The 24,926-nt window shown below is 40.0% G+C and overlaps 1 protein-coding gene across 4 annotated transcripts in view; it reads left to right on the forward strand.

Annotated features, from left to right (window-relative positions):
• Nucleotides 1-24,926, forward strand: part of RANBP17 (RAN binding protein 17) — a 438,613-nt gene that overhangs the window by 345,781 nt on the left and 67,906 nt on the right. For all 4 annotated transcript variants that reach the window (XM_002744545.7, XM_008990995.5, XM_078365784.1 and 1 more), the window contains one exon: nt 9,933-10,015. In XM_002744545.7, the coding sequence (XP_002744591.2) occupies nt 9,933-10,015 (83 nt within the window). The remainder of the gene's footprint in view (nt 1-9,932; nt 10,016-24,926) is intronic.

A 24,926-nucleotide genomic window follows, 5' to 3' on the forward strand; every position in this document is an offset into this window, starting at 1 on the left:
TGTCTTGGCTATACAGGCTCTTTTTTGTTTCCATATGAAATTTAAAATAGCTTTTTCTAGTTTTGTGAAGGAAGTCACTGGTAGCTTGATGGAGATAGCATTGGATGTATAAATTACTTTGAGCAGTATGGCCATATTTACAATATTGATTTCTTCCTATCCATGAGCATGGAATGTTTTTCCATTTGTTTGTATTCTATCTTATTTCCCTAAACAGTGGTTCATAGTTGTCCCCGAAGAGGTTCTTCACATTCCTTATAAGTCATATTCCTAGGTATTTTATTCTCTTTGTAGCAATTGCAAATGGGAGTTCACTCATGAGTTGGCTCTCTGCTAGTCTATTGTTGTATAGGAATGCTTGTGGTTTTTGCACATTGATTTTGCGTTCTGAGACTTTGCTGAAATTGCTTATCAGCTTAAGGAGTTTTTGGACTGAGATTATGGGGTTTTCTAAATATACAATTATATCTTCTGCAAACAGAGACATTTGACTTTCTCTGTTCCTACACTCTTTATTTCTTTCTCTAGTGTTGGCAAGAACTTCTAATACTATGTTGAGTAGGAATGGTGAGAGAGGGCATCCTTGTCTTGTGCAGGTTTTCAAAGGGAATGCTTCCAACTTTTGCCCATTCAGTATAATATTGCCTATGGGTTTGCCATAAATAGATCTTCTTATTTTGAGATATGTTCCATCAATATCTAGTTTATTGAGAGTTTTTAGCATGAAGGGATGTTGAATTTTATTGAAGGCCTCTTCTGCATCTATTGAGATAATCATGTGGTTTTTTTGTCATTGGTTCTGTTAATGTGGATTATGTTTATTGATTTGCATATGTTGAACCAGCCTTCCATCCCAGGGATGAAGTCGACTTCATCATGATGGATAAGCTTTTTGATATGCTGCTGGATTCAGTTTGCCAGTATTTTATTGAGGATTTCACATCAATGTTCATCAAGGATACTGGCCTGAAATTTTCTTTTTTGTGTGTGTCTCTGCCATGTTTTGGTATCAGGATGATGCTGGCCTCATATAATGAGTTAGGAAAGAGTTCGTCATTTTCTATTATTTGGAACAGTTTCAGAAAGAATGGTATTAGCCACCCCTTCCCTCGGGTTCTCTGTCTTAGGGAAATGGGGGTTTTATCTGTAGGCCCCTGACTAGGGCTGTTACCGTTCCTTCAGGGATGCCCTGCCCAGTGAGGAGGAACCTAGAGAAGCAGTCTGACCACAGCTACTTTGCCACACCTAGCCCAGACCTCCCAACCTCCTTAGCTCTGTCAAGGGAAAACCACCTACTAAAGGCTCAGTAATGGCAGATGCCCCTCTCGCCACTAAGCTCACTTGTCCCAGGTCAACTTCAGACTGCTGTGCTAGCAATGAGGTTTCAAGCCAGTGGTTCTTAGCTTGCTGGGTTTTGTGGGAGTGGGACCCACTGAGGGAGACCACTTGGCTCCCTAGCTTCAGCCCCCTTTCCAGGGGAGTGAACAGTTCTGTCTCACTGGGGTTGAGTTCCAGGCACCACTGGAGTATGAACAATTTCCTGCAGCTAGCTCAGTGTCTGCCCAAACAGCTGCCCAGTTTTGTGCTTGAAACCCAGGGCCCTGGTGGTGTAGGCTCACAAGGGAATCTCCTGATCTGCAGATTGCAAAAGCCATGGGAAAGCATAGTAATCTGGCTGGGTAGCACATTCCCTCATGGTTTCCCTTGGCTTGGGGAGGGAGGTCCCTGGCTCCTTGCTCTTCCCGGGTGAAGCGATACCCCACTCTGCCCCACCCTGCTTCCGCTCATCCTCCATGGGTTCAACCCACTGCCTAACCAGTCCCAGTGAGATGAACCGGGTACCTCAGTTAGAAATTCAGAAATCACCCACCTTCTGCATTGGTCTTCCTGGGAGCTGTAGACTAGAGCTATTCCTATGTGGCCCTCTTGGCCCTTCCCCAGATGATTGTTTGTTTGTTTGTTTGTTTGTTTGTTTGGGAGCCTCCCCCTGTTGCCCAGGCTGGAGTGCAGTGGTGGGATCTCAGCTCACTGCAACCTCCCGCTATGGGTTCAAGAGATTCTTCTGCCTCAGCCTCCCAAGTAGCTGGGATTACAGATGTCTGCCACCACACCCAGCTAATCTTTTTGTATTTTTAGTAGAGACAGGGTTTCTCCATGTTGGCCAGGCTTGTCTTGAACTCCTGACCTCATGATCCACCCACCTCGCACTCCCAAAGTGCTGGGATTACAAGCATGAGCCACCACACCCGGCCCAGATGATTCTTTTTTTTTTTTTTTTTTTTTTTTTAGGAGTGGATTTTTTTTTTCTTTTTATTGCATTTTAGGTTTTGGGGTACATGTGCAGAGCATGCAATACAGTTGCATAGGTACACACAGGGCAGTGTATTTTGTTTGCTTTCTCCCCTTCACCCACATTTGGTATTTCTCCCCTGGCAATCCCTCCCCACCTCCCCCTCCCACTGGCCCTCCCCTTTTCCCCCTATAGACCCCAGTGTTTAGTACTCCCATCTCTGTGTCCATGTGTTCTCATTTTTCATCACCCGCCTATGAGTGAGAATATGCGGTGTTTCATTTTCTGTTCTTGTGTCAGTTTGCTGAGAATGATGTTCTCCAGATTCATCCATGTCCCTACAAACGACACGAACTCATCATTTCTGATTGCTGCATAATATTCCATGGTGTATATGTGCCACATTTTCCCAATCCAGTCTATCATCGATGGGCATTTGGGTTGATTCCAGGTCTTTGCTATTGTAAACAGTGCTGCAATGAACATTCGTGTGCATGTGTCCTTGTAGTAGAACGATTTATAGTCCTTTGGATATATACCCAGTAATGGGATTGCTGGGTCAAATGGGATTTCTATTTCTAAGGCCTTGAGGAATCGCCACACCGTCTTCCACAATGGTTGGACTAATTTACACTCCCACCAACAGTGTAAAAGTGTTCCTTTTTCTCCACATCCTCTCCAGCATCTGTTGTCTCCAGATTTTTTAATGATCGCCATTCTAACTGGCGTGAGATGGTATCTCAATGTGGTTTTGATTTGCATCTCTCTGATGACCAGTGACGATGAGCATTTTTTCATATGATTGTTGGCCTCATATATGTCTTCTTTTGTAAAGTGTCTGTTCATATCCTTTGCCCACTTTTGAATGGGCTTGTTTGTTTTTTTCTTGTAAATCTGTTTGAGTTCTTTGTAAATTCTGGATATCAGCCCTTTGTCAGATGGGTAAACTGCAAAAATTTTTTCCCATTCTGTTGGTTGCCGATTCACACTAGAAACTGTTTCTTTTGCTGTGCAGAAGCTGTGGAGTTTCATTAGGTCCCATTTGTCTATTTTGGCTTTTGTTGCCAATGCTTTTGGTGTTTTGTTCATGAAGTCCTTGCCTACTCCTATGTCCTGGATGGTTTTGCCTAGATTTCCTTCTAGGGTTTTTATGGTGCCGGGTCTTATGTTTAAATCTTTAATCCATCTGGAGTTAATTTTGGTGTAAGGTGTCAGGAAGGGGTCCAATTTCTGCTTTCTACACATGGCTAGCCAGTTTTCCCAACACCATTTGTTGAACAGGGAGTCCTTTCCCCATTGCTTGTTTTTGTCAGGTTTATCAAAGATTGTATGGTTGTAGCTATATTGTGTTGCCTCCAATGCCTCTGTTCTGTTCCATTGATCTATATCTCTGTTTTGGTACCAGTACCATGCTGTTTTGATTACTGTAGCCTTATAGTATAGTTTGAAATCCGGTATTGTGATGCCCCCCGCTGTGTTCTTTTTGCTTAGAATTGACTGGGCTATGTGGGCTCTCTTTTGGTTCCATATGAAGTTCAAGGTGGTTTTTTCCAGTTCTGTGAAGAAAGTCAATGGTAGCTTGATGGGGATAGCGTTGATTCTGTAAATTACTTTGGGCAGTATAGCCATTTTCACGATATTAATTCTTCCTAACCATGAACATGGAATGTTTCTCCATCTGTTTGTGTCCTCTCTGATTTCGTTGAGCAGTGGTTTGTAGTTCTCCTTGAAGAGGTCCCTTACGTTCCTTGTGAGTTGTATTCCAAGGTATTTTATTCTTTTTGTAGCAATTGTGAATGGCAGTTCATTCTTGATTTGGCTCTCTTTAAGTCTGTTTTTGGTGTAGAGGAAGGCTTGTGATTTTTGCACATTGATTTTATATCCTGAGACTTATCTGAAGTTGCTTATTAGTTTCAGGAGTTTTTGGGCTGAGGCGATGGGGTCTTCTAGGTATATTATCATGTCATCTGCAAATAGAGACAATTTGGCTTCCACCTTTCCTATTTGAATACCCTTTATTTCTTTTTCTTGCCTGATTGCTGTGGCTAGAAATTCCAGTACTTGAATAGGAGTGGTGACAGAGGGCATCCTTGTCTAGTGCCGGATTTCAAAGGGAATGCTTCCAGTTTTTGCCCATTTAGTATGATATTGGCTGTTGGTTTGTCATAAATAGCTTTTATTACTTTGAGATACGTTCCATCGATACCGAGTTTATTGAGGGTTTTTAGCATAAAGGGCTGTTGAATTTTGTCAAATGCCTTCTCTGCATCAATTGAGATAATCATGTGGTTTTTGTTTTTGGTTCTGTTTATGTGGTGAATTACGTTTATAGACTTGCGTATGTTGAACCAGCCTTGCATCCCCTTGAATCCTACTTGATCATGATGAATAAGTTTTTTGATTTGCTGTTGCAATCGGCTTGCCAATATTTTATTGAAGATTTTTGCATCTATGTTCATCATGGATATTGGCCTGAAGTTTTCTTTTCTTGTTGGGTCTCTGCCGGATTTTGGTATCAGGATGATATTGGTCTCGTAGAATGATTTGTGTAGGATTCCTTCTTTTTGGATTATTTGGAATAGTTTCAGAAGAAATGGTACCAGCTCCTCTTTGTGTGTCTGGTAGAATTCGGCTGTGAACCCGTCTGGACCTGGGCTTTTTTTGTGTGGTAGGCTCTTAATTGCTGCCTCGACTTCTGCCCTTGTTATTGGTCTATTCATAGTTTCAGCTTCCTCCTGGTTTAGGCTTGGGAGGACACAGGAGTCCAGGAATTTATCCATTTCTTCCAGGTTTACTAGTTTATGCGCATAGAGTTGTTTGTAATATTCTCTGAGGATGGTTTGAATTTCTGTGGAATCTGTGGTGATTTCCCCTTTATCATTTTTTATTGCATCTATTTGGTTGTTCTCTCTTTTCTTTTTAATCAATCTGGCTAGTGGTCTATTTTGTTGATCTTTTCAAAAAACCAGCTCTTGGATTTATTGACTTTTTGGAGGGTTTTTCCTGTCTCAATCTCCTTCAGTTCAGCTCTGATCTTAGTTATTTCTTGTCTTCTGCTGGGTTTTGAGTGTTTTTGATCTTGCTCCTCTAGCTCTTTCAATTTTGATGATAGGGTGTCAATTTTGGATCTCTCCATTCTTCTCATATGGGCACTTATTGCTATATACTTTCCTCTAGAGACTGCTTTAAATGTGTCCCAGAGATTCTGGCATGTTGTGTCTTCGTTCTCATTGGTTTCGAAGAACTTCTTTATTTCTGCCTTCATTTCACTGTTTACCCAGTCAACATTCAGGAGCCAGTTGTTCAGTTTCCATGAAGCTGTGTGGTTCTGGGTTGGTTTCTGAATTCTGAGTTCAAACTTGATTGCACTATGGTCTGAGAGGCTGTTTGTTATGATTTCAGTTGTTTTGCATTTGCTGAGCAGTGCTTTACTTCCAATTATGTGGTCAATTTTAGAGTAGGTATGATGTGGTGCTGAGAAGAATGTATATTCTGTGGATTTGGGGTGGAGAGTTCTGTAAATGTCTATCAGGTTTGCTTGCTCCAGGTCTGAGTTCAAGCCCTGGATATCCTTGTTGATTTTCTGTCTGGTTGATCTGTCTAATATTGACAGTGGAGTGTTAAAGTCTCCCACTATTATTGTGTGGGAGTCTAAGTCCTTTTGTAAGTCATTAAGAACTTGCCTTATGTATCTGGGTGCTCCTGTATTGGGTCCATATATGTTTAGGATCGTTAGGTCTTCTTGTTGTATCGATCCTTTTACCATTATGTAATGGCCTTCTTTGTCTCTTTTGATCTTTGTTGCTGTAAAGTCTATTTTATCAGAGATGAGGATTGCAACTCCTGCTTTCTTTTGCTCTCCATTTGCTTGGTAAATCTTCCTCCATCCCTTTATTTTGAGCCTTTGTGTATCCTTGCATGTGAGATGGGTTTCCTGGATACAGCACACTGCTGGGTTTTGGCTTTTTATCCAATTTTCCAGTCTGTGTCTTTTGATTGGTGCATTTAGTCCATTTACATTTAGGGTTAATATTGTTATGTGTGAGTTTGACACTGCCATTTTGATGCTAGCTGGCTGTTTTGCCCGTTAGTTGTTGTAGATTCTTCATTATGTTGATACTCTTTAGCATTTAGTGTGATTTTGGAATGGCTGGTACTGGTTGTTCCTTTCTATGTGTAGTGCCTCTTTCAGGAGCTCTTGTAAAGCAGGGCTGGTGGTGACAAAATCTCTGAGTGCTTGCTTGTTCGCAAAGGATTTTATTTTTCCTTCACTTCTAAAGCTCAGTTTGGCTGGACATGAAATTCTGGGTTGAAAGTTCTTTTCTTTAAGGATGTTGAATATTGGCCCCCACTCTCTTCTGGCTTGTAGAGTTTCTGCCGAGAGATCTGCTGTGAGTCTGATGGGCTTCCCTTTGTGGGTGACCCGACCTTTCTCTCTGGCTGCCCTTAGTATTTTCTCCTTTATTTCAACCTTGTTGAATCTGACAATTATGTGCCTTGGGGTTGCTCTTCTTGCGGAATATCTCTGTGGTTTTCTCTGTATTTCCTGCATTTGAGTGTTGGCCTGTCTTGCTAGGTGGGGGAAATTTTCCTGGATAATGTCCTGCAGAGTATTTTCCAGCTTGGCTTCATTCTCTTCATCACATTCTGGTACGCCTATCAAATGTAGGTTAGGTCTCTTCACATAGTCCCACATTTCTTGGAGACTTAGTTCATTTCTTTTTGTGCTTTTTTCTCTGATCTTGGTTTCTCGTTTTATTTCATTGAGTTGATCCTCGACTTCTGATATTCTTTCTTCTGCTTGGTCAATTCGGCTATTGAAACTTGTGCATGTTTCGCGAAGTTCTCGTATTGTGTTTTTCAGCTCCTTTAGTTCATTCATATTCCTAACGTATCCATTCTTGTTATCATTTCCTCAAATCTTTTTTCAAATCTTTTTTCAAAGTTCTTAGTTTCTTTACGTTGATTTAAAACATGTTCTTTTAGCTCACAAAAGTTTCTCATTATCCACCTTCTGAAGTCTAATTCCGTCATTTCGTCACAGTCATTCTCCATCCAGCTTTGTTTCCTTGCTGGTGAGGAGTTTTGGTCCTTTCTAGGTGGCGAGGTGTTCTGGTTTCGGGTGTTTTCCTCCTTTTTGTGCTGGTTTCTTCCCATCTTTGTGGATTTATCCACCTGTCGTCTGTGTAGTTACTGACTTTTTGATTGGATCTCTGAGTGGACACCCAGATTGTTGATGATGGAGTATTTCTGTTACTTGGTTTTCCTTCTACCAGTCTAGCCCCTTCGCTGTACGACCGCTGAGGTCCACTCCAGGCCCTGCTTGTCTGGGGTGCACCTGTAGCGGCTGCGGAACAGCGAGGGATGCTACCAGTTTCTTTTTCTGCTATCTTTGTCCCAGGATGATGTCTGCCGAATGTCAGTCTTATGGATATAGAGGGGTCAGGGAGTTGCTTGAGGAGTCAGTCTGTAGGAGCTCAAGTGCTGAGCTGTGAGCTCTGTTGTTCATTCAGGGCTGCTAGGCTGCTATGTTTAGTTCTGCTGCAACCTAACTCATAAGAAAAACCCCTTTTTTTTCCTCAGATGCTCTGTCTGGGAGGGGGGGTTGGGGCTTTCCTTTTGAGTGTCCGCCTCACTGTCCTGCCCAGCTAGGAGGCAGTCTAGTCACTTTTTGCCTGCTGAGGCTCCGCCCTGCTGGTGTGAGGTTTGCCCTTTTCCTGCAGGCTCCGCCCTTCTGCTGTGGTCTCCGCCCTGTTGCCTCGGGCTACACCCTGCAGCGGAGTCTCTCTGTTGTACCGGGTTGCCTCGGCAGCGGCAGGCTGCGTCAGCAATGGGCGTGTACCTCAGTAGGGGCTGATTGCCTCGGTAATGGCTGACGCCCCTCCCCCGCGGAGCTGCACTTTAAAAAAAAAAAAAAACCTATTCACCAGGAGCGTTTGGAATCGCTGTATTGTTTGCCGCACTGAGCTCCCCCAAACGCTGAGTCCCTGGGATTTCCTGGGCTGGGTCACAGTTCAAGACCCGTTCAGTCTCAAGTTCAGCCCTTCGGGTCTTAGTTTGCCGGTTCAACAGGGCACCCGTAACAGTGCGGTTTTGTATGGAGCGCTGTGGAGCGCGTCTGCGCTCCGGCACGGGCCAGAGCCGCACCGGCTGCCGGCTACGCCAGCGGAGACCTCTGCCTGGCGTCCCGCGTCTCTTTTATACCTGGGAATTTCCCTGTTCTGTGGGCAACTAAGATCCGTCTGGAAATGCTTCCCCGACTCACCCTCTCCCTGCGTCCAGCGAGAGCTTCAGTCCTGGGTTGTTCTCACAGCGCCATCTTGAGTCCTCCCCCAGATGATTCTTATCTAGCACAATTGTCTTAAGAATTACCTTGTGAAATTTTCTTATTTCAGAAAATGTTATCTTGCCTATATTTCTCTAGAATTTAATGCAAATTATGTATATGCATTTCTTTAATCAGAACTTGCATGCCAACAATCAGATCTTCATAATAATATTTCTAATATGTAATCCTTATACTTAGTACTAAAGAATTTTGAAAAAGCGTGGAAAAGCAAAAATGTGTCTTATTCTTGGTAAGTGGGTCTTTAGCAATGTCTTGCTTTTTAGTAGTTTTTGTTTTTCTAATCCTTTTTTTAAAAATGCCACTATTTCTTAAAAGCCAAAGCAATGTTTAAAAAGCAAATATTATGTTAGGAGGTCATGTTAGTACTTTACCCTGTTCACACTGTTTCCCAACCCCAGTAGGAACCAGGGAAGTAGAAATGCTCTCAGTGAAGTTCTGAGATTTGCTTCTCTTTACTTAAGTTGTATGCAGTGGAAACTAATGTAGTTTAATGTGTTTGAAATATGTTTGAAGTATCAGGTAATTCATTACACACATGTGCAGTATTTTTAAAGTACCAGATTTCCTATCCATCACTTTAGAATTTGTTTTAAAAATGTGTATCAGGCACTGTAGGAAATCTCAAATGTAAATATATATCATTATCCAAGTATTTGTATAAACCTAGACACTTGGGATGTTTTATTATTATCCATCATCTAGTTAGCATGAAAGAGGCAAGAAATCTGTGATAAAGAATGTCAGGATATCGTTACGACAGATAAAAAATGAACTCCTTGAAAATAATTCTTTTTTTTTTTTTTTTTTGGAGACAGAGTCTCACTCTGTCGCCAGGCTGGAGTGCAGTGGCGCAATCTCAGCTCACTCCAACCCCCGCCTCCCGGGTTCAAGCAGTTCTCTGTCTCAGCCTCCTGAGTAGCTGGAACTACAGGCGCGTGCCACCACGCCCAGCTGATTTTTTGTATTTTTAGTAGAGACAGGGTTTCACCATGTTAGCCAGGATGGTCTCAATCTCCTGACCTCGTGATCTGCCCACTTCAGCCTCCCAAAGTGCTGGGATTACAGGTGTGAGCCACTGCACCCAGCCGAAAATAATTCTTCTTAATTGTCGTAGTATCTTTATAGTGAAGAAATTAGCATACATATTTTATTAACAGTTGTTTATAAAATGGAGTGGAACTTTAAGAGACAATTGTGCTGCTGCTACTTCTTATAAATGAAAATGCTAGACATTTTAAATCTGTTTGGTTTCTTTATCTGCACATATAGTCAATTTTTTTCTATATTTCTTAGATCCCAGCGTTTGAATTTTGATGTATCATCTCCTAATGGAATTCTTCTCTTCAGAGAAGTTAGTAAAATGGTTTGCACTTATGGTGAGTATGCTTTTCTGTATGTGTCTCTGCAATATAGTTTTATCTCTTTGGAGGAAAGAAAGATGTTAGTTATTTTGTTCTTTTGAACTTTCATATCGTTATGAATTTGTGAAGTGGGTAAACAAGTCCAAAAAGCCAGGTAGCTATCATATTGGCATCAGGAGAAGTAAGCAGCATGCCTTTGACTAAATCATGCCTGACCAACTTGATGAATTTCTTTTGGATAAAATTGCAGTGTCAGTAGATGAGGGAATACACTAGATAGAATATTGAAAAGTTACAGCATATTCAAAATTGCTCAGAGTTACATCAGAGAATTTACTATGTTGCTTCAAGAAATGCTTAAACCAGAATGTCACTGAATTGTGAGAAAATATCATTGCAAAGAGCAGTAAATATTTTATTACAGAGAACTTTTGGGTGCTCTACCTCTAGAAGCAGAGTTCTATAGTAAAGATTGTCCTATTCAATTATAGTCGAAAATTTAGTATTTGGTTAGCAGTTTGGGCTTTACAGCTACCATAAACCCTAATACTTGCCAATTCTGACACTGTCATCAGTGAAATTCTCTACTCTCTGAGACCTTTATGTCGATAGGCAATGGAGATAGGATGGATAAAAATCCTCTGTGTTCTGCTTTGGCACACAGTGACTGAATGCCAACTGAGCCAGTCTCTGTGCAATGCACTTCTCCTTGAGAACTGCTTCCCTGTGTCCTTTTTTTCCCTGACTGTTCTTTCCCAAATCAACAGCAAACTCTTAAGTACATTTAGTCTTAAAAATTACATGAGATTCTCTCTTTTTTTTTTTTTTGACATGGAGTCTCACTCTGATACCCAGACTGGAGAGTGCAGTGGTGCAATGTCAGCTCACTGCAGCCTCCGAGTCCCAGGCACAGATGATCCTCCCATCTCAGCCTCCTGACTAGCTGGGGTTATAGCCATGCCAGCACACCTGACTAATTTTTATATTTTTAGTAGAGATGGAATTTCACCATGTTAGCCAGGCTGGTCACAAACTCCTGACCTCAAGTGATCTGCTCACCTCGGCTACCCAAAGTACTGGGATTACAGGCATGAGCCATTGCGCCCAGCCGTGATTCTCACATTTTCTTTTGAGTACCTAGAAACAAATCTTACAAAATTTTTTAAAGTCTCTATTCTAATTCTGTGTGTTTGTTTATGTGTTCAAGAACAACCATTAGAAGCATTATTACTTTTTTTAAGTAAAAGCCTATTTCTAAAAAGAAAATAACGGGTGTTTTAAGTTGTTTTTACCTCATTTCAGAACACATTCTGGGTCTCTGATCTGTATACATTGTAGGCCTCCATTGAAATTCTTTGTTTTAATTGCACATCTGCTCTGTAGAATTTGAGATTTTTCATGTGTAAAAACTAGAGAAACTATATAGGACAGCAAACTTATACTCTCTTATTTTCATCTTTACCAGTAACTACATTGCCACAACTTTTATATCCTGTTTGACAATAGACACGTTAAAATCATATAAAGTGGGCCAGGTTCGGTGGGTCACACCTGTAGTCCCAGCACTTTGGGAGGCTGAGGTACGTGGATCACTTGAGGCCAGGAGTTCGAGACCAGCCTGGCCAACATGGTGAAACCCTGTCTCTACTAAAAATACAAAAAATTGGCCAGGCATGGTGGCAAGTGCCTAAAATCCCAGGTTCTCAGGAGGCTGACGCAAGAGAATTGATTGAACCCAGGAGGTAAAGACTGCAGTGAGCCGAGATCATGCCATTGCACTCCAGCCTGGGCAACAAGAGCAAAACTCTGTCTCAAAAAATAAAATAAAATAAAATCATATAAATAAAGTGGAAATGCTTTGCCTCCTAGAGTTAAAAATGGACCCCTTTTTAAAATATTCTAAATACAATTTGCCATACTTTCAGTGTATATCTATTTCCTTTCCATGTTTTATCATGTAAGATATATGTCTAGACCTTTTTTCAAAAACAGCATGGTATATTAGAAAAAGCACAGTTTTCAGATTTAAAAGATCTGAGTACTAATCCTATTACCAATACTTATCAACTACATAACCTTCAGCTAAAATACTATATATAACTCTTTGTGGTTAGCTTCCTCTTGTATAAAACTAGGAATTCTAAACACCTACTGACTTACCTGCCTAGTTGTGATTAAGGTTAACTGAGCTATTCCGGTAAAAGGCCTGGCATGGGAGGTAACATGGAATACGTACTCCCTGCTTGTGTCTCTCCTTGTCCCAAAGCCTTTCTCTTATACCCACCAAGTTAGCCTTCTTTGGACATGGGTTCAACAACCCACGTCATTGTTTTGCTTAGCAGCATTTCCTGTTTGGACCACCCTGCCCTGCTTCCTCTCCCTGAAGCCAGTGATGAGTTTTTATTTCCTTACTTTTTTTAAAGGAAATAAACAGCACATATGTAAGAATCTCTTAGTAATCAATAGAACTTTATGCATATGTTAGATTCCTGCTACCAGTCACAATTGTGTCATTCTTACCCCTTTTTCTGGATCTTTCTTTTCACTAAATGTGTTTTTTTCCTTTGGGGCTTATTTACTGTTGCACTGGGGCCGTTAAGGGAAGTGAGCGTCCTCTTCCAGCATCACTGACTTTCTAGGACAGAATGTACGTCCAGTAAGTGACACCACAAGGAATCTCACAGAATAATGCCAAATCTGTGGGCTTCAAAAGCTATTTTGTTCTCTATTAGGTTGTCTGATATAGAAAAAAGCATTGCAGCAAAAACTGAGCAAAATAACTATGTGAGGATTATACTGGAGGAGGAAGAAGAGGTGACAGAAAGGGAGGGAAATGAAGGGATAGGAGAATTGAAGTTGGGTTGGGGGAGACAAAACCTTCAAAGCATTCTTGCAAAGAAAAGCCAGTACGGAGTTTTCTTACCCAGAAGAAAGATGAGATTAGAATAAAGCTCTGCTCCTTGATTTAGGCTAATAGTATTCGTATCTTTCATTTTGTTATCAGCTTTTATAGTCCTATATTAGACCATTTATCATACATTACCCTGTTGCATCCTCAAGGTAGGTATTATATGCTACTCACTAGTTATATGGCCTTGGTTAAGTTGCAAGCCTCTCTTGCTTCAGTTTCTTGTTAAATAGAGAAAATACTACGTACCTCATAACATGGTTGTAAGAATTCAATTAGGTAATGTATGGAAAGCCCTTAGACCACTTAACGAGTATGATTACTGTTATGAATAAATTGAAACTCATAGAGGTTTAAAAATTTGTCAAATATTACATAGCTGACAAGTAGCTGAATTGGAATTTCATTCAGTCATACTGACAGTAGTCTTTTCATGTTCTTTACTGCCTCCTGTGAGCTGCCAAAGTAAGACTTTTTTTTTTTTTTTTTTGAGACAGAGTTTCGCTCTTGTTATTCAGGCTGGAGTGCAATGGCGCGATCTTGGCTCACCGCAACCTCTGCCTCCTGGGTTGAGGCAATTCTTCTGCCTCAGCCTCCTGAGTAGCTGGGACTACAGGCATGTGCCACCATGCCCAGCTAATTTTGTTTTTGTATTTTTAGTAGAGATGGGGTTTCACCATGTTGACCAGGATGGTCTCGATCTCTTGACCTCGTGATCCACCCGCCTCGGCCTCCCAAAGCAAAGTAAGATTTTACCATGGATATTTATGACGAAGCACTATTCTTTAAAGTATGGTGATTTCTGTCTCAAAACCTTAAGGAAATCAAAGGTTCAATGAAAAAATGTCCTTGAACTGTGTCACCAGTGACTTTGACAGTGACTTTGATACATAAACTTTACATAGAATAATAGAAAAAAAAGTCTCTTAACCTACACTAATTCTCTTGCTGGTCCATATCAGTCATCCGATTTGTCTCTCTTTACATTCTGTAATGTTTTATTATCCATGCTTTTACCTCTGGCAGTTCTCATATGCACGTTGGAGGGAGATCATGTAGCTGCCATTCGGGAGTCTAGAAGATGAGGGAAAGAGTGACTGGGAGGGCACAGAAGAGCCAGCATTGTTTATTTCTTTGGTAAGCTGAGGTAAAGGAAGGGGAAGCCATTGGAGCAAAGAAGCCAGAACATTCTGTGATCCCTTCTGTTTCCATCCACACTGGGTTCTTCTCTGAACACCTCTCATGAGCAGTTTTGGAGTAGTCAGTGATCAGGGCCATACAGAGAGGGAGTGACTCATTTCCAAATGCAACTGACTTGTTACATATTTTGTGAAATATCTCCACCTCACTGCTCTGTGAGACTGGCAGAAAAATAATACTTTTGATATGCTGTTTTATTTATCTACAGTCTGTCATGATATACTTTGATGTAAGTTTTTAATTTTGCTTCAGCTCTCAGCTCCTCTTGCCGTTACAGCTCAGGGTCAGCAATGAGGTTAGCCACAGTAGCACAAAACAATTTCCTGTTTGTGCAGCCCAGGTAACATTTGGATGAGGATTAAATTTTACCACATTTTCTACTAGCCCAAGCCTATTATTTCTAATGAGTTTTAAATTGCTTCAAGAACATGTACTTCAGAACTTAGTGCTCTGATCCATTCAGCCTGAGCAACTTAATAAAATAAATTTCTTTCTTAAATTTTTGGTTAAAATGTTGCATGCAGTGTAATAAATGTTATTACTTTGGAAACCTACGTCTCAGTTTTAAGAACTGGGTGATTTTTATGTTCAATTTCCATTTGTCTAATCTTTCCTTCACGTTGCCTCTGGGTCCTGGTATCTTTAGTGACATCTGTTGGTTGAAGAGTGCACAGAAGGGAGAAATAATGATTGTTTTCATAAGCTGGCCAAAGTAGAACTGCCTTTATTTCTTCCTTAGATACCTGATTTAAGAAAGCTCATGTATAAAGATTCTAAACTTTAAAAATGGTTAGTACAAGCTATGATTATTCACCGTACGTAAGAATTTATGTCAGGGTTCTTTTAAGCAGTATATGCTCTGGGTATATGTAAGGTATAAATTAATGTGCATAATTTGAATTTAAAAGTGTTATACAAGCCACTGTTACTTGTCATCACCTGGATAACTGGCTATTGGTTTTCATGCTGGGTTTTGCAGAGCTATCGAGGCCTGTGAAAGTGCCACATTAGCCCTCCAGAAAAAGGGGGAGGGAGGACCACTTTGCCACTTTGACCAGAACCACCCAGCTATGTAGTTACTAGACTTGTTTGTAAAAGCTATCAGCTGTTAGGAATTTTTTTTAGAAGAGGATGAAAATCACTTGCACGCCCTGTTAGAAGTGTTGTGTGAATGGAAGGTTAGGATTGTATACAGGCATACCTCTTTTTGTTGTACTTTGCACATGTTGCATTTTTTATAAGTTGAAGATTTGCAGCAACCCTGCATCAAGCAAGTCTATCAGTGCCAGCCTGTGCTCACTTTGTGTCTCTGAGTCACATTTTGGAAATCTTCCCAATATTTCAATCTGTTTGTTATTATTATATATGTTATGGTGGTCCGAAATCAATGATCTTTGATGTTACTGTTTAATTGTGTGAGGGTACCATACTACACTCTTAAACATTGGTAAACTTAATACACATGTGTGTTCTGACTGCTCTGCTCTGGCCACTCCCCATCTCTTCCCCGCGGGCCTCCCTATTCACTATATTAAAATATTAAAATTAGGCCAATGAATAACCCTACAATGGCCTCTTAAGTATTCAAGTGAAAGGAAGAGTCATACATCTCCCACTTTAAATCAAAAGCTAGAAATGATTAAGCTTAGTGAAGAATGCAGGTCAAAAGCTAGGCCTCTTGCACCAAACAGTTAGCCAAGTGGTGAATGCAAAGGAAAAGCTCTTGAAAGAAATTAAGAATGCTACACTGGCAGACACACAAATGATTAAAAAAAAAAAAACTTAAATAACCTTATTGCTGGCATGGAGAAAGTTTTAGTAGTCTGAGATCAAACCAGTCATAATACTCCCTTAAGGCAAAGCCTAATCCAGAGCAAGGCTCTACCTTTATTCAATTCTGTGAAGGCGGAGAGAAATTAGGAGGCTACAGAGGAAAAGTTGAAAGCTAGCAGAGGTTGGTTCATGAGGTTTACAGAAAGAGGCCATCTCCATAACATAAAAGTGCAAGGTGAAGCCGCAAGTACTGATGGAGAAGCTGCAGTGAGGGATCATGAAGATCGAGCTAAGATCATTTTTTGATAAAGGTGCCTGCACTAAACAACATTTTTCATGGAGACAAAATGCTGCTGGAAGATGCCATCTAGGGCTTTCAGAGCTAGAGAAGTAGTCAGTGCTTGGCTTCAAAGGACAGGCTGACTCTCTTATTAAGGGCTAATGCTGACAGTGACTTGAAGTAAAAGCCAGTGCTCACTTTGCCATTTTGAAAATCCTCAGGCCCTTAAGAATGATGCTAAATCCACTCTGCCTGTGTTCTAGAAATACAGCAGCAAAGCTTGGATGACGGCACATCTGTTTGCAGCATGGTTTACTGACTATTTTAAGCCCACTGTTGAAGCCTACTGCTCAGAAAAAAAAAGATTCCTTCAAAAGGTTACTGCTCACTGACAGTGCACCTGGTCACCCGGGAGCTCTAATGAATAGGTACAAGGAGATTAATTAGTTCTGTAGCCCATGAATCAAGGGAGTAATTTTGACGTTCAAGTCGCATTATTTAAGAAATACATTTTGTAAAGCTATAGCTGCCATAGATAGTGATTCCTCTGATGTATCTGGGCAAAGTAAATTGAAAACTTTCCAGAAAGGATACACCATTCTAGAGGCCATCAAGAACATTTGTGATTCACATGAGGAGGGAAAATCAACATTAGCAGGACTTTGAAAGAAGTTGATTCCAAGCCTCATGAATGACTGAAGAGTTCAAGACATCAGGGGAGAAATTAACTACAGATGCAGTTAAAACAGCAAGAGACCTATAATTAGAAATGGAGCCTGAAGATGTGACTGAACTGCTGCAGTCTCGTGATAAAACTTGAATGGATGAGGAGTTGCTTCTTCTGGATGACCAAAGAAAGTGGTGTCTTGAGATGGAATCTACTTGTGGTAAAGATGCCGTGAACATTGTCGACATGACAAAAGCTTTAGAATATTACATAATCTTAGTTGATAAAGTGGCGGCAGCATTTGAGAGGATTGACTTCAGTTTTTTTTTTGTTTTTTTTTTTTTTGAGATGGAGTTTCACTCTTGTTACCCAGACTGGAGTGCAATGGCGCGATCTCGGCTCACCGCAACCTCCGCCTCCTGGGTTCAGGCAATTCTCCTGCCTCAGCCTCCTGAGTAGCTGGGATTACAGGCACGCACCACCATGCCCAGCTAATTTTTTGTATTTTTAGTAGAGACGGGGTTTCACCATGTTGAGCAGTGTGGTCTCAATCTCTTGACCTCGTTATCCACCCGCCTCGGCCTCCCAAAGTGCTGGGATTACAGGCTTGAGCCACTGCGCCCGGCCGACTTCAGTTTTTAGAGTTCTCCTGTGGGTCAAATGCTATCAAACAGCATCATGTGCTGCAAAGAAATCTTTTGTGAAAGGAAGTCAATTGATGCAGCAGATTTCATTGTTGTCTTATTTTAAGAAATTGCCACAGCCACCTCAACCTTTGACAACTACCCTATCAGTCAGCAGCCATTACTGAGGCCAGACCTTCCACCAGGAGAAATCACTGAAGGCTCAGATGATTGCTAGCACTTTTTAGCAATAAAATATTTCTTAAATGATAGTATATACATTTTTTAGACATATGGTTGTTGCACATGTAATAGACTACAGTACAGAATAAACATAACTTTTATATGCACTTAGAAACAAGAAAAAAGTTGTATAACTAACTCTATTGGGATATTTGCTTTATTGTGGTAGTCTGGAACTGAAATGTCAGTATTTCCAAGGTGTGCCTATGCTTATGCATAAATGATTACAAGAAGATAGCTAAAGAATTCATTGGTCTTGAAATAACTAGAGAATTAATAAAATATCACCAAATAACAGTTATCGAGACTGACTGTCCAGGAACTGTGGATATGGTCTTAGATCTTATCCGTTGATTGGGGCATATAATAACAAAGTAGCAAAGAGTAAGGTTCACAGTCTTGTGGAGGCAGAGGAATGATCATTACCTTGAGGATCCCAAACCCAGGATCAGGTGGCTTAAAAAATAAGGCCTTGAGGATGATAGCTGAACAAGTGCTTAGAGTTCAGTGGATTCCTTCATCCATGCACCTAACATTTGTTGAGCATTTACTTTTTTTTTTTTTTTTTTGAAACAATCTTGCTCTGTCACCCAGGCTGGAGTGCAGTGGTGTGATCTCAGCTCACTGCAACCTCCACCTCCTGGATTCAAGTGATTCTTCTGCCTCAGCCTCCTGAATAGCTGGGATTACAGGTGCTCACCACCATGCCTGGCTAATTTTTGTATTTTTTGTAGAGATGGGGTTTCGCTATGTTGGCCAGGCGGATTTCAAACTCTTGACCTCAAGTGATCTGCCCACCTTGGCCTCCTGAAGTGCTAGGATTACAGGCATAAGCCACCACACCCAGCCAAGCATCTACTGTTACTATGTTTCTGATACTGTGAGAGACAGGAAGATAAATAAGATGAAAAAAAAAAAAAGAATCTGTCAGGGCGTGGTGGCTCATGCCTGTAATCCAGCACTTTGGAAGGCCAAGGAGGGGGGATCACCTGAGGTTGGAAGTTCAAGACCAGCCTGGCCAACAGGACAAAACCCCATTTCTACTAAAAATACAAAAAAGTAGCCAGGCATGGTGGTGGCGCCTATAATCTCAGCTTCTTGGGAGGCTGAGGCAGGAGAATTGCTTGAACCCGGGAGGCAGAGATTACAGTGAGCTGAGATCACACCATTCCAGCCTAGGCAACAGAGCAAGACTCTGTCAAAAAACAAACAAAAAAAAAAGAAATAAGGATAAAGATAAAATACTTTATCCTTAAGGATATATGTTCCTTAAGAAAAATACTGGATGATTTTAAACAAAACAGTATGATCACATTTACATTTTTGAAAAACCATTTTGATAGTGTTGTGGTAGGTGAATTATCTGATGTAAAGCTAGAAGAGAAAGGAGCAGAATTAGTCTTTGTTTTGTTTTGTTTTGTTTTGTTTTGTTTTTTGTTGAGACAAGGTCTCACTCTGTCACCCAGGCTGGAATGCAGTGTCATGAACGTAATTCACTGAACCCTCAAAGTCCTGGGCTCAGGTGATTCTCCCACCTCAGCTTCCTGAGTAGCTAGGACTACAGGCATGTACCACCATGCTTGACTAATTTTTTTTTTTATTTAAGTAAAGACAGGGCCTCACTATGTTGCCCAGACTTTTCTCAAACTCCTCACTTCAAGCAATCCTTCCCCCTCAGCCTCCCAAAGTCCTTGGATCACAGGCTTGCGCCATCATGCCTGGCCAGGATTTATTATTTAAAGTAGCATGCAATGTTAGGAATATTTTATGCCTCCTCTTCCTTTCCTGTCTCAACATGATTCTCTCTTATATGATAATATGATTTTACAAAATTTATGTTATCACTCAAAGAAAAGTATATCAGTTCTTGGGAATTTATAGAATCATGTGTACTGTTTTGTACCAAACACTGTTCTAAGACTATATGTAGGATCCTTGCCATCTTCACTCTAGTTTTCTTTTTGTTAATATTCAGTCTGGGACAAGACTTTCCCCAATACCTGATTCGATTATTTGCACATGAGATCACTAGAAGTAGGTTTTGCTAGTAGCTATGAGTTAACTATTGAGCATCTAGTTGAAATTCCTTTCAACAAATAAGAAAAAATATGTAATGATTTCAAAAGAAACTCTATAAGCATTACACACTGAGAATTACTTCATATTTTTTTTCTTTTTCAGTTAATTGGTATGGCCCCATGGAAAAGCAAGAATTATAAAAATGTCCAAAACCTTTATAAACTCATTTCTATTTTTTTCCTAAGGAAATAATTTAATGATAGAGGACAGCTAACTACAGCTAAAGATCTTTGATGATGCATTATTCATAGTAGTGAAAAATGGGAAAACAAACAAATAGCAAAATAACTACAAATAGCAAAATGCTTGAATAACAGAGGATATATCAGTTCAATGGAGTAAATTACAACTATTATAAATTATCTTTTAAGATTACCTAGTTTATGGGAAATATAAATAATACCATGTAAAGGTGGGATTCAAATTTTGCCTATGCTGTAGGTAATGTTAGACTTCCATATGCATGGCAACAATTAAAGGAAAGCAGAAACTTCAAATAGTTTGAAATATTGAGGTTGCAAGTTAATGTTTTTAAGATTTTTATATCCACTAATATGCTTATGAAATAACCTAGATAAAATCTCTTATTCAAAAAAGATAGTGGAGCATACTTAAATTTGTAATTAAATTATTGGACATTACTCTGAGAGTTCTGAAACCAAATTACATCAGTGCTGAAATTCCATTTTCTATGTCAGCAACGTATGCTGCAAAGTTAAGGAAGGTAAGGAACCACTGTAAGCATATAGCCTGGGTCTACTTATACTACCATGTCTTTTTCTATCATGACTTTCTGTACCTATCACTTTCTTTCCCATGTTTTTTCATCCAAAATAATTTTTTTGCTTTTCTTTAGCTATAAAATAATATACTCATAGGAAAAAAAAAATCTAGCAATATTATTTCAAAATAAACCCAGTCAGCTTTAAATTTTTCTTTTTTAACTTGGTATGAGAAAAGAAAATCCCCCATTCATCACCCAAAGTTAATCGTTAACAGTTTAGTGTGTGTGCCCTGCTATGCTTTTTATGTGTACATATACACATATTTTTCCAAAAGCAATATCATAATATACTTGCTATTCTGTAATTTGTTGTTTTTTACTAATATTATGGTCACCGTTCTATGTTAGCATACATAAATCTACCTCATCTCTTTAAATAGCTGCAAAATTTCCCATTTTGTGGTCATACTATAATTTATTAATCGTCTTTTGCTGAACATCTTTTTTATTATCATATATAGTGCTTCAGTCAATAACTTTGTACATTCAGCTTTGTGAGTTTTAGTCATTCATTCAACAAATGTGTAATAAAAACAGCAGGTGCTGTTCTAGGCTCTTTGGATACATCAATGGGCAAACCAAAAAAGAAATTAACTATTAATTAAAAGGTAGGTTGGGTGCAGCTGCTCATGCCTATAATCCTAACACTTTGGGAGGCTGATGTAGGAGGATTGCTTGACCCCAGGAGTTTGAGGCTAGCCTGACCATCACAGTGAGACCCCATCTCTATAAAAAAAATTAGAAAATAGAAAGAAGGTAATAAGTGATATTTAAAAAAAAGAAAAGAAACAAAAGAAAATAGATCAAGATAAGGGGACATGTTAGCCCCAGAAAGTGAAACGACAGAAACTCTAATTCATTGCTGGTAGAATGCAGAATGGTGCAGACACTTTAGAAAACAGCAGCTTCTCATGAAACTAAACACAGTCATTGTACTATCCAGTAATCTTGACCCTTCGTATTTACATTGAAAACTTAGGTTCACACAAAAACATGCACACTGATGTTTATAGCAGCTTTATTCTCAACTGCTAAAACTGAAACTTATTTTCTTCAATAGGTGAGTGGATAAATAAACATCGGTAGATCCAGACAATGGAATGTTATTCAGCACTTGAAAAAAAAAAACTACCAAATTACAAAAGGATATGTTATGGAAGAACCATAATGCCTCTTACTGAGTGAAAGAAGCCAGAGTGAAAGAAGCCAGTCTGGAAAGGCTTACATACTATATAATTCCAACTACCTAACATTCTGGAAAAGGGAAAACTAAAAAGGAAAGGTATAAATGGCAGGAAATGTTAGTGAAACAGTAAAAGCTCAGTGGCTGCCAGTGGTTAGGGGACAGGGAAAGATGAATAGGCAGAGCAGAGGATTTGGGGGGCATTGAAACTCAGTGTGATACTATAATGGTGGATGCATGTATACCTTCTATGGGTTTGGAGAAATGCATTATACATAATAGTGTACACCACCAACAGTGAATGCTGATGTAAACTATGACATTGGCTGATAATGATATGTCAGTATAGGTTCAGATTGTAGCAAATACACCACTCTAGCAGGGGATGTTGATAGTAGGGAGGCTGTGCATGTGTGGGGGCAGAAGATGTATGGTAATCTCTGTACCTCTCTCAGCTTTGCTATGATCCTTAAACTTCTTTTTGTACAACACACACACACACACACACACACACACACACACCTCTTAAGTGTCAGGGATTAGGGACATGTTGCATTGTTAGAGTGGTAGAATTAGGCCTCATTGAAAATATGACATTTGAACAAAGACTTCCAGTAAATGAGGGAGTTAGTCATGTGGATTTCTTGAAGACGACCATTCTAGGCTGAGGAAACAGCAAATGGTAGAGTCTTAAGGTGGGAGTCTATCTGGTATGTCTGAAGAGCAGCAAGGAGGTCAATAGCTGGAGCAGAGTGAACAAAAGGGAGAGTAATGACAAGAACAGTATTACACAAGGCCTGTCACCCACTAACATCACTTTGACTTTAATTCTAAATAAAAGCGAGGGCCTCTAGAACATTTTGAGCACAGGAATGACAGAACCTGACCTAAGTTTTTAAAAAATTACTCAGTCTGCTGTATTAAGGATAGACTACAGAGGACTTAAAGGTATAAGCAGGGAAGTGAGATATGACAGTGTTGCAGTAATTCAGGCAGTTTGATACTGGCTTTGAACAAAGCGGTAGCAGTGGGAGTGGTGAGAAGTGGTCAGATTCTGGATATATTATGAAGGTAAGATAAGACAAATCAAATTCCTTGATGCATTGGATGAATGGTAAGACAGAAAAAAAATGTAGTCAAGGGATTTGAGCACAAGCAACTAGAAGGAAGTAGTTACCATCAACTGAGATGCAGAAGGTCAAGATGGGTGTGGGTGACCGAAAGTTCCATTTTGGTTGTGTTGAATTTGAGATATTGATTCATATCCAAGTGGAGATGTTGAATACCAATATGGATTTTTTATTCTGGAGTTCGGAAAATAGGTCTAGGAAGTCGGTCATTTGACTCAGAGATGATATTTAAAGCTGCAGAACTAGGTGAGAACTAGGAACGAGTGTGCTTGCTTCAGCAGCACATCTTCTAGGGGTGAGTGTAAATATAGAGGAGAACTTAAGGTTTGAGTTCTGGCATATTCCAATGTTGCAAGGTAAGAAAGAAGAAGAAACCAGCAAAAAAGAGTAAGACAGAGCGAACACTGAAGCAAATCAAGAGAATGTGAGAATGTGTCTTGGAAGACAAGGTGGTCACCTATGGCAAAAGCTCCCAGTGAATCAAGTAAGATGAAGACTAAGAGTCAACCATTTCAGTTAGCTACAAGGAGGTCATTAGTAGCCTTGAAAAGAGCACTGTGAATGGAGCAGGCATAAAAGAGAATGCAAAGAGAAGAAATGGAAACAATTGAGCAATAATCCAGCAGGGGAAATAAGGCTTAGAGAAGGTTATGTGTGTGTCTTTTTCTTTTTTTTCATGGAAGAGACAGTGTTGTGACTTGTATTCTGATGAGAATGATCCAATAGCAAACAAACACAAAAGATTGCATAACAGAGAAGGGTGAAAATTATTGGTGCTTTGTCCTTAAGCACATGAGAGAGAGGAGATAGGAACTGGTTGGACAGGTTGAGGGATTGACTTTTACTAAAGACAGTGTATGTGAGTGCAGATGATAGGAGAAAGGGATAAATGGTAGGGAATGTTAGTATTCGGATGTAGAAATTGATCTACACACACACATTTTTCAAGACAGAGTCTCACTCTGTCACCCAGGCTGGAGTACAATGGTGTGATCATGGCTCACTGCAGCCTCAACCTCCCGGGCTCAGCTTATCCTCCCACCTCAGCTTCCCAAGTAGCTGGGACTAATGATGTATTCCACTACACCTGGTAATTTTTTGTAATTTTTGTAGAGACAGGATTTTGCCATGTTGCCCAGGCTGGTCTCAAGCTACTGCGCTCAAGTGATCTATCAGCTTCAGCCTCCCCAAGTGCTGGGATTACAGGTGCAAGCCATTGCACTCAGCCTTTTAAAAATATTTTTAATAAATGTTACCAAACTGCCTTCTAGAATGGTTGTACTAATTTTATATTCCCAGCAATTTTCTCATTTTCCTACATCCTTATCAACACTGTATTGTGTTATCTTTTTCAATCTGAAAGGGAAACATTATATTCCCTCCAATCTTTACAGGTTCAATTCTGTCCAAACCATTTATGTCCAGAGACCTTGGCTGGTTTGTAGAGAGACAAGAGTGGGTTCAGTGACCTGAAGTAAAAGAATGTCAGCAAATTGCAATTCTCTTCATATAACTGTTATTTCCAATGATGAGTGAAGACATTCAGCCTATACAGTTGTCAGCTAGCTATCAAATTCACTTTAAAATTTTAAAGATTAAAAGAGAAAAAGAAAAGGTAAATCAATGTGATTGATTGCTTTGTAAGCCAAGAAATAACATTGTTTATACTGTTAGTTCCTCCTGGTATAAGATACTACTGTGGTGTATCTTATCCCTTGCATCACTTTTCTAAATATTCTTTTGAGGTATCGCAAATTGGTGGAATGCGAAGCAAACAGCAAGACTGTAATCCCCTGGAGCTAATTCTCTATTGGAGAAACAGAGAGGAGGCTGTCAAATGATAGTATTGACCTTACTTTGAATTGTGTAAATGAAAAGAATTAGAGGGAAGTGACATTGTTTTATACCACACACACTCGGCTTCACCTCCTCCTCTTTTCCAAGCTATAGTTCCTCCAAATGTAAACTAACAAGCCATTAGACAGGAGAAAAAAAAAATGAACCCCAAGTACTGTGTATTGTCATAGTTTGCATTTATTGAGCACTGTGCCAGCTC

Source organism: Callithrix jacchus, chromosome 2 (assembly GCF_049354715.1).
Source record: "Callithrix jacchus isolate 240 chromosome 2, calJac240_pri, whole genome shotgun sequence".
NCBI classification, from domain to species: domain Eukaryota; kingdom Metazoa; phylum Chordata; class Mammalia; order Primates; family Cebidae; genus Callithrix; species Callithrix jacchus.